The sequence below is a fragment of the Acanthopagrus latus genome, chromosome 16, assembly GCF_904848185.1.
Source record: "Acanthopagrus latus isolate v.2019 chromosome 16, fAcaLat1.1, whole genome shotgun sequence".
Classification (NCBI taxonomy): Eukaryota; Metazoa; Chordata; class Actinopteri; order Spariformes; family Sparidae; genus Acanthopagrus; species Acanthopagrus latus.
The window spans coordinates 4,582,349-4,596,206 of NC_051054.1; the positions used below are offsets into that span (position 1 = coordinate 4,582,349).

Consider the following 13,858-nt stretch of genomic DNA (forward strand, 5'->3'; position numbering starts at 1 on the left):
TTGAATTTATATTAACTGATGTTGTATTTGCACTCAGATGGGCTGGCTTACTGGAGGAGATCGCGGAGCGTCTGAGAAGCAGCAAAGCCCTTCTGCAGCTGTGGCAGCGCTACAAAGAGCTGTATGAGCAGGGCTGCAGCAGCATCCAGCGGCAGGAGGAGAAAGCAGACCAGCTCCTCAAACTCGCCTGCAGCAAGGACATCGCTGATGAAGAGGTGTCCGACTGGATCCAAGAATGCAGCGTGAGTGAAGCCACAGCTGTAACTTTTACATCTAAATGCTCAATATTTCTGTTCGGTAGAGTTCAGCAGATGTTTTTTTGCTCTGTCACAGGAGGTGCTCCGGTCCCAAGCTCCGGTGCAGGCCTCCCTGCAGGTTCTCCATGAACTTGGGGATCAGCTGAAGCAGCAGGTGGACACGTCAGCAGCTTCTGCCATCCAGTCAGATCACCTCTCACTTACCCAACGGCTTTCTGCTGTGGAACAAGCGCTTACTAGACAGCTCACCACTCTGCAGGTAGAGAAGAAATTATTGATGAATCTGTTTGACTCCTAGTTGTCCAGCCTGTTGAAATTCATTTTGCACTTACTCACATTTATTTTCCTCACCAGACTGGAGTTCAAGACTATGAAACCTTTAATGATCAGCTGGATTCACTTGGCTGCTGGATAGTTGAAGCTGAGGAGGCTCTGAAGATGCAAGATCCCAACGGCTCCACAGACCTGATAGTCATCCAAGACCGCATGGAGGAGCTCAAGGTTTTTATCAGAGATTTAAAATGATCCATTTTAATGGTTGTCCTGAAATTGAGATTTGTAAAATGTTTCTCTGGTACTCCTACAGAGGCTCATGCTCAAATTCAGCAGTATGGCTCCTGAACTGGAGCGACTTAATGAACTCGGTTACCGGCTCCCTCTCAACGATTCAGAGATCAAGCGCATGCAGAACCTCAACAGGAGCTGGTCAACAGCCTCAGCTCAGACCACAGAGAGATTCAGGTATGACTTATAAAATATATAGTGCAGGGTAGGAGAAAAAATCCCGTCGGGATTAAAAGTGCAGGATATCCATTTCTGAAAATAGAAAAAGAGATTCTTCAGAATCTTTCACCTGAGAAGGAATTAATGATGAACAGTCACAAATAGTATCAAAAACTCCACAGATGTTTCTTTTTATTATCAGAACAGTTTGCACAGATTTCATTTGCTCACTGGCTGTTTTGGTTCCCTGCAGCAAACTCCAGTCCTTCCTGCTGCAGCAGCAGACCTTCCTGGAGAAGTGTGAAACGTGGATGGAGTTTTTGGTCCAAACAGAAGAGAACCTGGCAGTGGAAATTTCTGGGAACTACCAGAGTTTGATGGAGCAGCAAAAAGCTCATGAGGTTAGAGTCCCTTTAGAATAAAAGACCCTGCAACAGCTTCATTTTGTATTCCTTAATTATTAATCATAAATATGTTGTTTTCCAGTTATTCCAGGCTGAGATGTTTAGTCGTCAGCAGATCCTGCACTCCATTATCAGTGATGGACAGAGGATGTTAGAGCAGGGTCAGGTGGATGACAGGTAAACACTGTTTCTAACCTTATTACACAATTTAATATCTTAAGAAGTATATAAACATTACTAGGCTGGTAAATCCATTGGTCTTTGTTGAAAAAAAGTCTTTCTTTGAAAATGACATCACCTCTCCCTTCTGCAGAGACGAGTTCAACCTGAAGTTGGCTCTACTGAGTAACCAGTGGCAGGGCGTAGTGCGGCGTGCTCAGCAGAGGCGGGGCATCATCGACGGTCTGATTCGCCAGTGGCAGCGCTACAGAGAAATGGTGGAGAAGCTGCGCAGGTGGCTGGTGGAGGTCTCCCACCCTGCAGAAGCCCTTCAGACAGGGACTACAGTGCCTCTGCAACAAGCCCGCTCGATGTTGGATGCTGTCCAGGTACATAATGTAAAAGCTTAGAGAGTACACAGCTTAGATTTATTAAGAAGGTGTTGGACAGAGAGACACACATTTTGTGTTTAGTCGACACACAGATCTCTCCAGAACAGCCATATATTCTCCCAAATTGATTAATGTTTCAGTCCTAATGGATCTCTGGCAGGAGGATTAAAATGCATGCAGCGGATCAATGAAGACAGAAGAAATTACTCGCAGAACAAAGTAAAACAGTTACAGCAGGGAATGACGCAGATAAGGTGCAGGAAGGTCTTTAGAAACAGATACTCAAAATTAGGTGACTGTACATTTACATATGTTGTTTTGGCAGGAGACTAACAGGTCTGTGGCTTGATAATTAAAAGTGATTTTATCTGAGTGATTATGCTTTCTGGCTCAGCTGAAGGAAAAGGTGCTGCAGCGTCAGCAAGGCAGCTACATCTTGACTGTGGAGGCTGGCAGACAACTGCTCCTGTCAGCTGATAGCCGGGCCGAGGTGGCCCTGCAGGCAGAGCTTACTGAGATCCAGGAGCGCTGGAAGCATGCCAGCATCTGCCTGGATGAACAGAAGAAGGACCTTGCCACCTTGTTAAAGGTAAACCAGGCGAATTGCCAGCAGCTTGTGGAGTGCAGGGAACCTCGGGGGATATTAAAAAGATATTGTAATGTTTTGGTTTGTAGGTGGAATTTTGAATACTTTTCTTTTTTTCTTTTTTTTCCCTACATTTTCACCAAGAGGCACAGCCACTTTGTTCTTGTAGATTTAATCCATGGAATACCAGAAAAGTCATAATAGAGAAATACAAAAATGACCATTATTTTGTTGTTCATATCAGTGATGCAGCTGCAACCATTGTTCTTTGTCATGTACAGGACTGGGAGAGGTGTGAGAGAGGAATCGGTGGCTCGCTGGAAAAACTTCGAGCCTTCAAACGGCAGCTCTCCCAGCCTCTTCCTGATCATCACGAGGACCTGCAGGCTGAGCAGATGCGCTGCGAGGTGACAGCCTGGAGGCATTTTTTTTATAATATCATTAAGTGGAAATTAACTTAGTGAAAAGGAAATCTTACACACAGGTCTGAAATTCAACATCGCTTTGGGGACCCCGGCCTTAAAACTATAGAATGAATGGATTTTAACTTTACTTTAAGAAATGTATTGACATTGTTGTGCACAAAATTGATTCATGAATATTTTAACGACATTGCTTTTGTTTCAGGACCTGGAGAACACATTTGATGGCTGGACCGGGGATCTGGCCCATCTGACTGTGCTGCGAGAGTCCCTGTCCTGCTACATCAGTGCTGAGGACCTGTCCGTCCTGCAGGAGCGAATCGAGCTGCTGCATCGACAGTGGGATGAAATCTGCCACCAGGTACAGAGCACTAGTATACAGTGCTTGTACAAAACAGCTGATTTACTGAATGCTCTCTATACTGTGAATCTGACCAGTTGCTATTAGTAGTGGCACTTGAAGGTGTCACAATATGACAGGCTGGTTTTGGCTCTGCAGTTCCTTGAGATACCAAACGGTGGTGCTGGTGTCAAACAAAATTATCAGACTATTACTCTTTGGTCTGGATGTGTCAGTTAGCCGGCTTCATGTACAGTTCACAAGAATGCTGCAGAATATTTGCATGAAAAATGATGCTGAATACAACTGAATGTTACAGAAGCAGAGTTTCATAACTTTCAGTACAAGAGGACAAAACAATTATTCAAACAAAAGCATTTCCTCTTCGTTTTCTTCTCGAATTGAGTTCAAATACCTGTAACTTATGAACACAGTGTGCACTGTTCCTCAGATTCCTGAAATATAACTCATAATGGCATTTCACTATAGAGTTAAACAAGGAAGCTCTGCAGCCGTTGCTTTAGCGTGCAAGTGAAACCTCAAGGTCAGTTTTTTTTCAGCGTTGCATCCTGTGTAGAGCAGATAAAACATGCACACAGGAAACACACAGAGACACACACTCGCTGCTTGATGCAAATGAGTCAGACACGGTGCAGTGATCTCTGTGATCTCTGCTTCCTTTAAAGACTTTTTGACATGAATCAACTGATGTCAAACATCTACTGAGGCACTGAGCACAGTGATGCATTTAACCCAATATAAATATTGTCATTGCTCTGCAGCTGTCGCTGCGCAGGCAGCAGGTAAGCGAGAAGCTAAATGAGTGGACCGTCTTCAACGAAAAGTACAAGGAGCTCTGCGAGTGGCTCACCAACATGGAGAGCAAGGTGTCCCAAAATGGAGACATCAGCATCGAAGAGATGATCGAGAAGCTTCGCAAGGTAAACAGAAAAGCAAATTCTGTCTTGTTGATTTCTGATTTTCTTTTTGCCATTTTCAAACATTCGCGTGCACTGCAGCCAGTGATGCACCTTTCATTCATTCTCTTTATACGTCGACTCAGTTAACGTCTCACTCTGCTGCTGAGATTGATTGGGTGAGAATTTTGGAGGTGGATATGTCGCTGCTGAGGAAGTAGAATATGGCAAATTTTAACCAAAGTGTTTTTAAATAACCTGATTGTGCTGTAGCTGTTTAAATTTGCTTTTTATTGTTTTTTGCCTTTCCACTGGTCACAAAATCAGTCTGACAAATTCATGGTTACTTTGTTGTATATTCACTATATACACCAACTAACCATGGCAGCATTTTAATTTCTGATTGCTTTGCACTGTGTCTCAGGACTACCAGGAGGAGATCACTGTGGCTGAGGAAAACAAGCTGCACCTGCACCAGCTGGGAGAGCGCCTGGCCAGAGCCAGTCACAAAAGCAAGGCAGCTGAAATCGAACAAAAACTCAACAAGGTCAGCGACCGCTGGCAGCACCTCCTCGATCTCATCGGAGCCAGGTGATAAGACATAAAAAAAATCCTGTACTTTGTTCCAGCACATAAAAAATAACACAAAATATTCTTTACTTTTTCCATCACTTGCTTGAGTATTGCGACTTGTGTTCATAGAGTGAAGAAGTTGAGAGAGACTCTGGTGGCCGTGCAGCAGCTGGATAAGAACATGAGCAGCCTTCGCTCCTGGTTGGCCCACATCGAGACGGAGCTGTCCAAACCCATCGCCTACGACTCTTGTGACTTCCAGGAGATTCAGAGGAAGCTCGATCTGCAGCAGGTAACATAGTGTACAGTGCTACATTTTACATTTTATTTCCTTCTCACTTCCCTTTCCTTTCCCTCCACTTTATTATCACACAAACTAATACGCACTCACTCTCTGTTTGTCTTCTCCCACCACTCAGGAGCTTCAGCGTGACATAGAGAAGCACAGTACAGGAGTGGCGTCTGTACTGAACCTGTGTGAGGTGCTTCTGCACGACTGTGACGCCTGTGCCACCGATGCAGAGTGCGACTCCATCCAGCAGGCAACTCGGAGCCTTGACCGCCGCTGGAGGAGCATCTGTGCCTTGTCTATGGAGAGGAGACTCAAGTAAGTTGTCAGATGAAAACAGAATTGTACGTATGGATGCTGGATGGATGGGAAACTGCATTTTTACCAACATTTCCCTCTCTTAGGATTGAGGAGACGTGGCGTTTGTGGCAGAAATTCCTAGATGATTTTGCACGATTTGAGGAGTGGCTGGCCACCTCAGAAAAGACTGCTGCTCTGCCCAACTCCTCTGGTGTCCTGTACACTGTAGCCAAGGAGGAACTTAAGAAATTTGAGGTACTGCAAAAGTACTGTGTCATTTCTCTTGACTCAAAAGGACCGTGCTGTTGATTATCATCATTTCAATGAAATTATGTGTTTCTGTAGGCCTTCCAGAGGCAAGTCCATGAAAGCCTCACCCAGCTGGAGCTAATCAACAAGCAATACCGCCGCCTGGCCCGAGAAAACCGCACTGACTCTTCCTGTCGCCTGAGGGAGATGGCTCATGATGCCAATCAGCGATGGGACAACCTGCAGAAGAGGGTGGCATCAATCCTCCGCAGGCTTAAGGTGTGTCCATCATCATGTTCATGGTCTCTTAGTTCATGCAAATCTGCATTTTCTTGTCACTCTTCTGTAAAATTATAGAATCTGTGTGGTAAGCCTGTTTCACTGAATGTTAAATCAGTAATGTCACAGACATCCCTCTAACAGCAGCAACTCTGTTTCAAATACACAGCACTTTATTAGTCAGAGAGAGGAGTTTGAGACGGCCAGAGACGGCATCTTGGTGTGGCTGACAGAGATGGACCTGCAGCTGACCAACATCGAGCACTTCTCTGAGTGTGACATTCAGGCCAAGATCAAACAACTCAGGGTAGGTTTGTTCAAGAGCGGTCACAACAACGCGACAGTATTGTCACAATATTGACCCTTTCAATCTCCTTTTCTTACTTGTAGTCTTACTATGGCCTGTAAAATTAAGTGTTACTAAGTTATCTATCTATATCTAGCATCCTGATATGTTCAGAAATGTGTGGAAAGATATATTGCACTTTAATTATCTACACATTTTTGAAGGTTTAACATGGTCATCTCCTTTATTTGCTTTTGTGAAGAGCAGCCAGACTGACCATGAATAGATAATATTGCGAGATGATGTTAACTGATGAAAATTGTTTAATGAAATCAGGAACTGATCATCTTGAAAAGGTCATGCATTTGACATTGTGAAAGAGGTTTTGTGTTTGGCATTAAAATTATAATGAATGAGGACCTGTTTGTCTGTTCCCACAGTCGTTTCAGCAGGAAATCTCCCTGACCACAGCCAAGATCGAGCACATCTTCCACCAGGGGGAGGCGCTGATAGAGAAGAGCGAGCCTATGGATGCTGCTGTCATCGAGGAGGAGCTGGAGGAGCTGCAGCGCTACTGTCAGGAAGTGTTTGGTCGAGTGGAGCGCTACTACAAAAAGCTAATTCGACTTCCTGTAAGACCTGAGAACCTTTTTTGTTTCTCTAATTGTTATGCTCTGAAGGCACTAAATCCCGTCATCTTTTTATCACTCACATCCTCAGTATAAACTATCAGTGTCACAAACTTTCTCCTCAGCTCGCAGACGACGATACCGAGGTGTCATTCTCGGACCGGGAGCTGGAGCTGGACGAGCCTGGCGATCTGTCCAGCCTTCCATGGAACGAGCGTTTGGGAGACGGCTTCCTGTCACCTTTGCCCTCCTCCGGACGCTCAGCCTCCCTGGCGGCCCAGCTCCGGACCGAGCGCTCAGGCAGAGACACCCCAGCCAGCGTGGACTCCATCCCCCTGGAGTGGGATCATGACTACGACCTGAGCCGCGGGCTGGAGAGCGCCAGCAGGGCCCTGAGAGAGCAGCAGAGTGAGGAGGGAGACTTCCTCCAGCGGCCTGCCTCGGCCTTGTCAGGTACATTATCAAACACACACACCTTTGTGCTTCAAGTATAATTAGGAGAAGAGAATGACAGTCTATCAAGGAATGGTGGTTTGAGATGTTAAAAACAAAAGCAAAAAGGGAGAGCATCGTTTAATCAAATGCTTTCCAAACTTTTTCACTCATGACCCCTGAGACAGTATCATGTTACCACCCTGTTTCACTGGTTGCACAAGTCTTCAAGTTATGAGCAGTTTCACTGATTTTCTTTTTATGTTATAATATCTGTTAGAAAAAATGACTGCAAATGTATAGCAGGAAGTATTTTAGGACTTACTTTAACGACTTACTGTTATGGATATCAAAAAGGAACCCAAACGCAAGACACACAGAGGCAGGAAGGTAAAGAACACAAAGAACAGAAGTCAGAATCCAAAATATAACAAAAGGCCGGCAAGGTGAGGACAACAATAACCAAAATGACAAAGATTGCGGGAAAGACACAAGGGAGGGAAAACCCACTAACCAAATACCCAAACCCTGAAACTTAGTAGCTCTAGGTTGGTAAAATTTGTCTCTTTTGACTTTTTAAATAATAATAAAGTATGAATTTGTACATGTGCACAATTACATTACCTTGACTTTGTGTATGGAGCCTTCATGCAAAACAGTCAAATCAGCCAAACCAATCAATCACTTGACCTCTGTTGTTAATGCAGTGTATTTTGTGGGGAAACTCCATCAGTTGCTGCATCAGACAGCAGATGAATGCCAACTTAATCAGGTCATGGACTCAACGAGTGAAATGCCCGCTGCTGAATGTGTCTACTGTATAATGTTTCTTCCAGATGTAGTGATTCCAGAGAGCCCTGAGGCCTTTGTTAAACTTACAGAACAAACACTGAGGTCCTCCACTGGTAGGCAACAGCAGACCCCAGCATGCCACAAGTGTTCGGGGGCCAGATTAACAGCTGCACTCTGAGTGATATCACACTTGTAGCCGATTCACCAGCTTCGACTTTGATTTGTGTTGATTTCTTCACCTTGGGCGCACACTGTGACAGACGGCGGCACTTTCTAACACTGGGGGATAGGGTCAATTCCATTTTGATATCTTCAACACTGGTTCTGCTTAATTTACCGGAACTGAAATGGAATTCAGCCTAACCCTTCTTTTTCTAACTTGGCTTTCTTACTTTTGTTTGCAGTGTGCTGTGTAGCTAACCTCTATGGATTTGTTTTCATGTTTCATTTTATGTTTCAGAAAAGCATGTTGTTTTATTGTCACAGTGAACAAGTCTGAACTTCTTGGTGAAGGGATTGCAGATTTGTTTTAAGTAGACGTTTCACAGGCTCAGTTCAGACAGAGACACGATCATGATTCAAATCTGGATTTCAAATGACAGATGTGACTCCTAAGACACACAGGACAGGATTTTTCTTTGACAAAGTTGTTTTTTTAGTGTCTGCGGTGGGAAAAATTAAACTTTTTAAATACATCAGCGACCTTTTGTCAAACCCCGACAAGAAAATCACTTTTTGCTCTCCACGTCTCTGTCTGAACGGGGCCTCATTGTTCAGTTATCATTATGATCGAGTATTTGATCATAATATGCAATCTTGACAAGTTGACATCATGTCTACAGGGGAGGTTGCCTCATCAGACTCACACGTTCACCCTCTGGATGCCAGCCGCTTCCACCTGCAACAACTGGACAGCAGCCGCAGTCGCACTCCCTTAAGCACAGAACTGGACACCTCATACATGGGATATGTATGTTACGTGATTCTAAGTTTAAAAATCTTTGTAGTTGGGTCAAAATGTTCCATCCTATCCTGGAATATCTGATATAATCTGAATAAATGTATTCTGTAGATGCGGCTGCTGGGAGAGTGTCGCGGCAGCATTGACACAGTGAAGAGGATGGGCTACGAGCTGAAGGAGGAGGAAGACACTGTGTCCGGACTGGCAGATCCCAGCAGCTCTGAGTCCCAGACGTCAGGTAACGTCACACCACAACCTGTCCTGCATGAATATAAGGTTGATTTATTGTACATGAAATGGTTTATGCAGCCTGTTCTCTTACTCTCTGCAATCTAGGAGTGATTGAGCGCTGGGAGCTCCTGCAAGCTCAGGACCTCAGCAAAGAGATACGCACAAAGCAGAACCAGCAGCAGTGGCAGCAGCTGAACTCCGACCTGAACAATGTTTGGACTTGGCTGGGAGAGACAGAGGAGGAGCTGGAGCAGCAGCGGAGGCTGGACCTCAGCACGGACATCCAGACGATTGAGCAGCGCATCAAAAAGCTCAAGGTATTTTTCTTTTGTCTCGTTTTCTGTTTTAAATACATGATTTTGTACATGACAGTTTCCGAGTTGGTAGTTTTTTGTTCGTGCTAATTGAGAGATTGTAAAAGACACACTCAGAGATGTTGTGGCCTCTTGCAGTAAATTAGAATAAAAAACTCCCTGGATGATTGCATTAATTAACTGTAAAATGTGAATCTCTGTCCACAGGAGCTGCAGAAGGCGTATGACAAGCGCAAGGCCATCGTGCTGTCCATCAACCTGTGCAGCGCTGAGTTCATGCAGACGGACTCAGAGGAGTCCCGAGAGCTACAGGCCAAACTGAAAGACATGAACAACCACTGGGACAAACTGGGCAGCTCGCTGGAGGAGTGGCGGTCTTCACTACAGGAGGCTCTCATGCAGTGTCAAGTAGGTGTCAGTCAATGTACGGTTGATTTATAGAGTTGTAATTATGCACACAGTTGAATTTCTACTTTCCTGCTCCACATCTGACCAACAGGACTTCCATGAGATGAGCCACGGTCTGCTGCTCTGGTTGGAAAACATCGATCGCAGGAGGAACGAGGTGGTTCCCATCGACCCCATCCAGGACAGCGACACTCTCCACGAGCATCATAAAACACTCACGGTACAGAACTGTAGATTATATATAAATATAAGCGGGCCCATAATCGGTTCTTAGAATTAACATCTCAAATTCACCGATCCCCACAGCAAATCCGGCAGGAGCTGCTTGACTCCCAGCTCAAAGTGGCCTCGCTCCAGGACATGTCCCTGCAGTTGCTGGTCAACTCTCAGGGCAGCGACTGCCTGGAGGCCAAGGAGAAGGTTCATGTTATCGGGAACCGACTCAAGCTGCTGCTAAAAGAAGTGACCCGAGACCTCAGAGAGCTGGCCAAGATCCTGGACATCACGAGCAGTCAGCAGGTAGATCTTCACTCAGTATAGATCTGTGCTTTGTTACTTGTGCGCCGCTGATATATGGAACCTTGTAAATGTGGTTTTTAGTTCTAGATATTTAATTTAATTTAATTTAATACAGTAAATGGGTCCCTCGTGTCAGAGGTCAGCATTTACGTCAAACTAAGAGCTTTTTTTTCCAGAACTGAAGATTTACAGGCGCAGAACAACAGAACTGTTCCCAGAACAGATGTATTTTGTAACAGCAAAAGGGGACTAACAGAATTACTGCAACTTATTTTTACAATAGTTTAGATAAGTCAAAATTAATAGCGTGCTGCGCTAAGAGACAAGAGATATAATTGAATCAGTGTTTTCCCTTATGGTTGAATGAAAGAACTGTTCGATTGTTCTGTTTGAGACAAATGTTAAAGCTCTGATCCTTCAGGGATTTTTATTTCATTTAATTTGAGTGGATTCTATTATTTATCTAGGTTATTCTGCAGAACAGTTGTCACAGCTTCACATTTCTCTTTGCTTGGAGTCAGTATTAAAAGCTGCAAAGTCATGTTTTTGTGGATATATATATATATGTATGTTTTACCTTGTTTTCTGAAGTAGATTCACTGTGGCACTGAGCACTATTCTCAGTCTCTCACCATCTCATATCTCTCTCTGTAAACGTTTCCTCTGTCAGGATCTGTCATCTTGGTCGTCTGCCGATGAGCTGGACACGTCCGGTTCCCTCAGTCCTGTATCAGGAAGGAGCACACCGAGCCGGCGACGATCGGTAATGTATACACCTCCCCGTACACGCTGCTCTATGAGATGCCTGGTGTTCGGTGACCCCCCTGAACGCATAGAGTAACTTGTGCCCCAAATTGCCCCTCTGTTGAAGGCCATACTCACCCCTGTCATCCCAAGATCTCTCCTCACAGTCACACCTTTCTACACCTCCACAACCTGCTTTACACTCCCTCCCTCTGGACTCTGAACACTCTGAACTGTTTTCCCACCTTTTTTTCTCTTCTCGCATGTTATTCCCAGAGCGAGCCCTGCCAGAAACTAGGGAATCCTTTCTTTTTTTAACTTCACATCTCCTAACTCTTTTTTTCTCGGATGAATTTTTCAGTTCTCTTCCAGCATTTCCACTCTAAAAAAATTCTGTCCTACAAAACTTTTCTCCCTCTAGACTTTCCTCTAATATCTTCTCACACTAGTTTGATCCCTATAGTGTTATTCTAAGCAATACTGGCTATTATAATCTGCTAAAAGAAGTGTAGAAAATGTGATTTTATGACTTAGAAAGCATGACGTCATATTTGTTTGATATTGTAGGCTTTTAGAATGAGAATAAAGTATTTTATTGATTCGTTATTGATCTAAATATCAGTCCAAATAAGCATGTCACTGCTTATATTATGTGTTTATGTTATTAAATGTGGGATTCATGCATCACATTGTAGCTTCCTATTTGCAGTCACGAGCCGAAGCACTTCAAAGTAGTCGTCTGAAACTTTGAAAAGCCAGAATCCTTGTTACCAGGGGTTACAAAATCTATCGCCTCCACGTATGATTTTGTCGCTGCTCTTCTTTCATTTTGGGGATTTTCTTTTTCATCGGTAGCTTTGTCTTGATTTGCCTGGACTTAAACACAACTTTCTTTCTTTTACCCCCCCCTCCCCCCTGTTCATTGCAAACAGCAACGGGGCAAATGTAGTCTGTCACAGCCTGGAGCCTCTGTGAGCAGTCCACACCACAGGTACCTTTCTGTTGGTTTCTAGCACACCCAGAAGATAATGGAACTCATCAGCCCATGATGCACTTCTTGGAGGCCCATTCATGCTTTCTAACCCTCCCCCTGTAACAACAGCTGTGTTTGAAAGAATGAAAAAAAGAAAAATATCCCAGTTTTTAACACTAGTGCCAGATTAGCAGCTCATGATAGTGAATTCCATCATCTTCTGTACGTCTAGACGCTCTGTGTAGGCTAGGCGATGAGGTGAGATGCAGCCCCACACATCCTTGGTAAAAAGAGTTTCACAAGGAATGGTGCAAGGCCTCTTCTTCCGCCGGTGCCCTCGGCTGCTTAATATCGCTAACCAGAGGGCCTTTCCTCCGTTTCAACGCAAATACCTCTCTTTATCTAACACCGAGCACCACACACCCTTTTCTCTCAAAGTGCCGAGCCAGTAATTGTCTGCAATGAACAATGCAAAGGCTGCAGTTTCTCTTTTCTCTCTCTCTCGCTCTTGCTGTCTTTCTCTATCGTGTGTCACATTTTTCTTCTTCTGCTGCTGCTATCTCACCAACTATCCACCATCTCCTCCCCCCTCAGTCTGTCATCTGTGAGTCTCGCCTCTCAGGTCTCCATTTCTTTAAGGGGTAAGGGGGCAAATTTGGTGACAGCACAGGGCAACCAGAGTGTAGATTTACTGCACATGACTGATGTTCATTCCTGGAGTCACTTTAATGAAATACATCTAGAGAGTACGGTAAACCTTTTTGCTCCCAATTCAAAGACTTCACAGTATCCAAAAGAAGAGAGTTATTACTGAGGATGATGGTGACTATAAATGATGCAGTAACATTAATTGATTTTAGGAAACATTTGTTTTATTCCTGAGAGCGTTTTTTTTAAAGCCCCTGTGCTAAACTAGGCTAACTGCTTCATATTCAACACTCAGGCTGTCAGAGTGGTATTGAATGTCATCTAACTCTCAGAAAGAAAGTAAATTAAAGCGACAATTCATCCTCAAATCAAAAATACATATTTTTCCTTCTACCTTTAGTGCTTTTTATCCATCCAAATGTTTTCTTGCTGAGTTTTGGAGATGTCTTCCATATACAAGTTTGTAAGTGTTTTTTAACACCCACTCCATCTTGTTATTTTATATTTGAGAGAAGACAGACGTCTCCAAAACTCAGCAGCTCACACCAAAACAACCCAGATGGATAAATAGCACTACAGATAAGAGGACAAATATGTATTTTTCACTTTGGGTTGAACTGTCGCTTTAACGTATTTCACAGAATATTCCCTTAACTTAGACAAACAAAAGAGGCCGTTCCTAATTGCTACGCTCTTCTTGCCTCGGCATGCTTTGCATTTTTCAACAGGACACAAACTTTCAGAGTCCTTTTAAAAAAGATCTGACTCTTCAGCTGACACTTGCAGCATGCCTTTTGTCTTTTATCCTAACATCCTCTGCAAAGAATGCAAGCTTACATCTTAAATGTATTTGTCGGTGCAGGATTGTACAAGTACGTATGCCTTGAAAACTGTTTTGTGACTGTCTTTGTAACTGTGTCGATCCACCCAGTCTCAGTCAGCATGTAGATCACGATGTGAAACACTGTCCCAACATTGCTTTGTGTTGGTGATTGTCCTTCAGCATGGTGCTTCAAGTCAAGCACAGTCAT

General features: G+C 44.0%; 1 protein-coding gene across 11 annotated transcripts in view; it reads left to right on the forward strand.

Annotated features, from left to right (window-relative positions):
* Positions 1-13,858, forward strand: part of syne1b (spectrin repeat containing, nuclear envelope 1b) — a 78,575-nt gene that overhangs the window by 63,318 nt on the left and 1,399 nt on the right. For 7 of the 11 annotated variants that reach the window (XM_037071057.1, XM_037071066.1, XM_037071056.1 and 4 more), the window contains 28 exons: positions 38-242; positions 334-516; positions 612-758; positions 844-998; positions 1,234-1,381; positions 1,467-1,561; positions 1,698-1,932; positions 2,330-2,524; positions 2,803-2,928; positions 3,149-3,304; positions 4,066-4,224; positions 4,625-4,791; positions 4,903-5,065; positions 5,193-5,380; positions 5,467-5,617; positions 5,708-5,890; positions 6,060-6,197; positions 6,617-6,808; positions 6,931-7,258; positions 8,074-8,142; positions 8,872-8,999; positions 9,102-9,228; positions 9,327-9,538; positions 9,743-9,943; positions 10,035-10,163; positions 10,250-10,462; positions 11,133-11,225; positions 12,139-12,197. In XM_037071057.1, coding sequence (XP_036926952.1) covers positions 38-242; positions 334-516; positions 612-758; positions 844-998; positions 1,234-1,381; positions 1,467-1,561; positions 1,698-1,932; positions 2,330-2,524; positions 2,803-2,928; positions 3,149-3,304; positions 4,066-4,224; positions 4,625-4,791; positions 4,903-5,065; positions 5,193-5,380; positions 5,467-5,617; positions 5,708-5,890; positions 6,060-6,197; positions 6,617-6,808; positions 6,931-7,258; positions 8,074-8,142; positions 8,872-8,999; positions 9,102-9,228; positions 9,327-9,538; positions 9,743-9,943; positions 10,035-10,163; positions 10,250-10,462; positions 11,133-11,225; positions 12,139-12,197 — 4,545 coding nt within the window. The remainder of the gene's footprint in view (positions 1-37; positions 243-333; positions 517-611; positions 759-843; positions 999-1,233; positions 1,382-1,466; positions 1,562-1,697; positions 1,933-2,329; positions 2,525-2,802; positions 2,929-3,148; positions 3,305-4,065; positions 4,225-4,624; positions 4,792-4,902; positions 5,066-5,192; positions 5,381-5,466; positions 5,618-5,707; positions 5,891-6,059; positions 6,198-6,616; positions 6,809-6,930; positions 7,259-8,073; positions 8,143-8,871; positions 9,000-9,101; positions 9,229-9,326; positions 9,539-9,742; positions 9,944-10,034; positions 10,164-10,249; positions 10,463-11,132; positions 11,226-12,138; positions 12,198-13,858) is intronic. The other 4 variants (XM_037071067.1, XM_037071060.1, XM_037071064.1 and 1 more) reach the window with 3 other exon arrangements.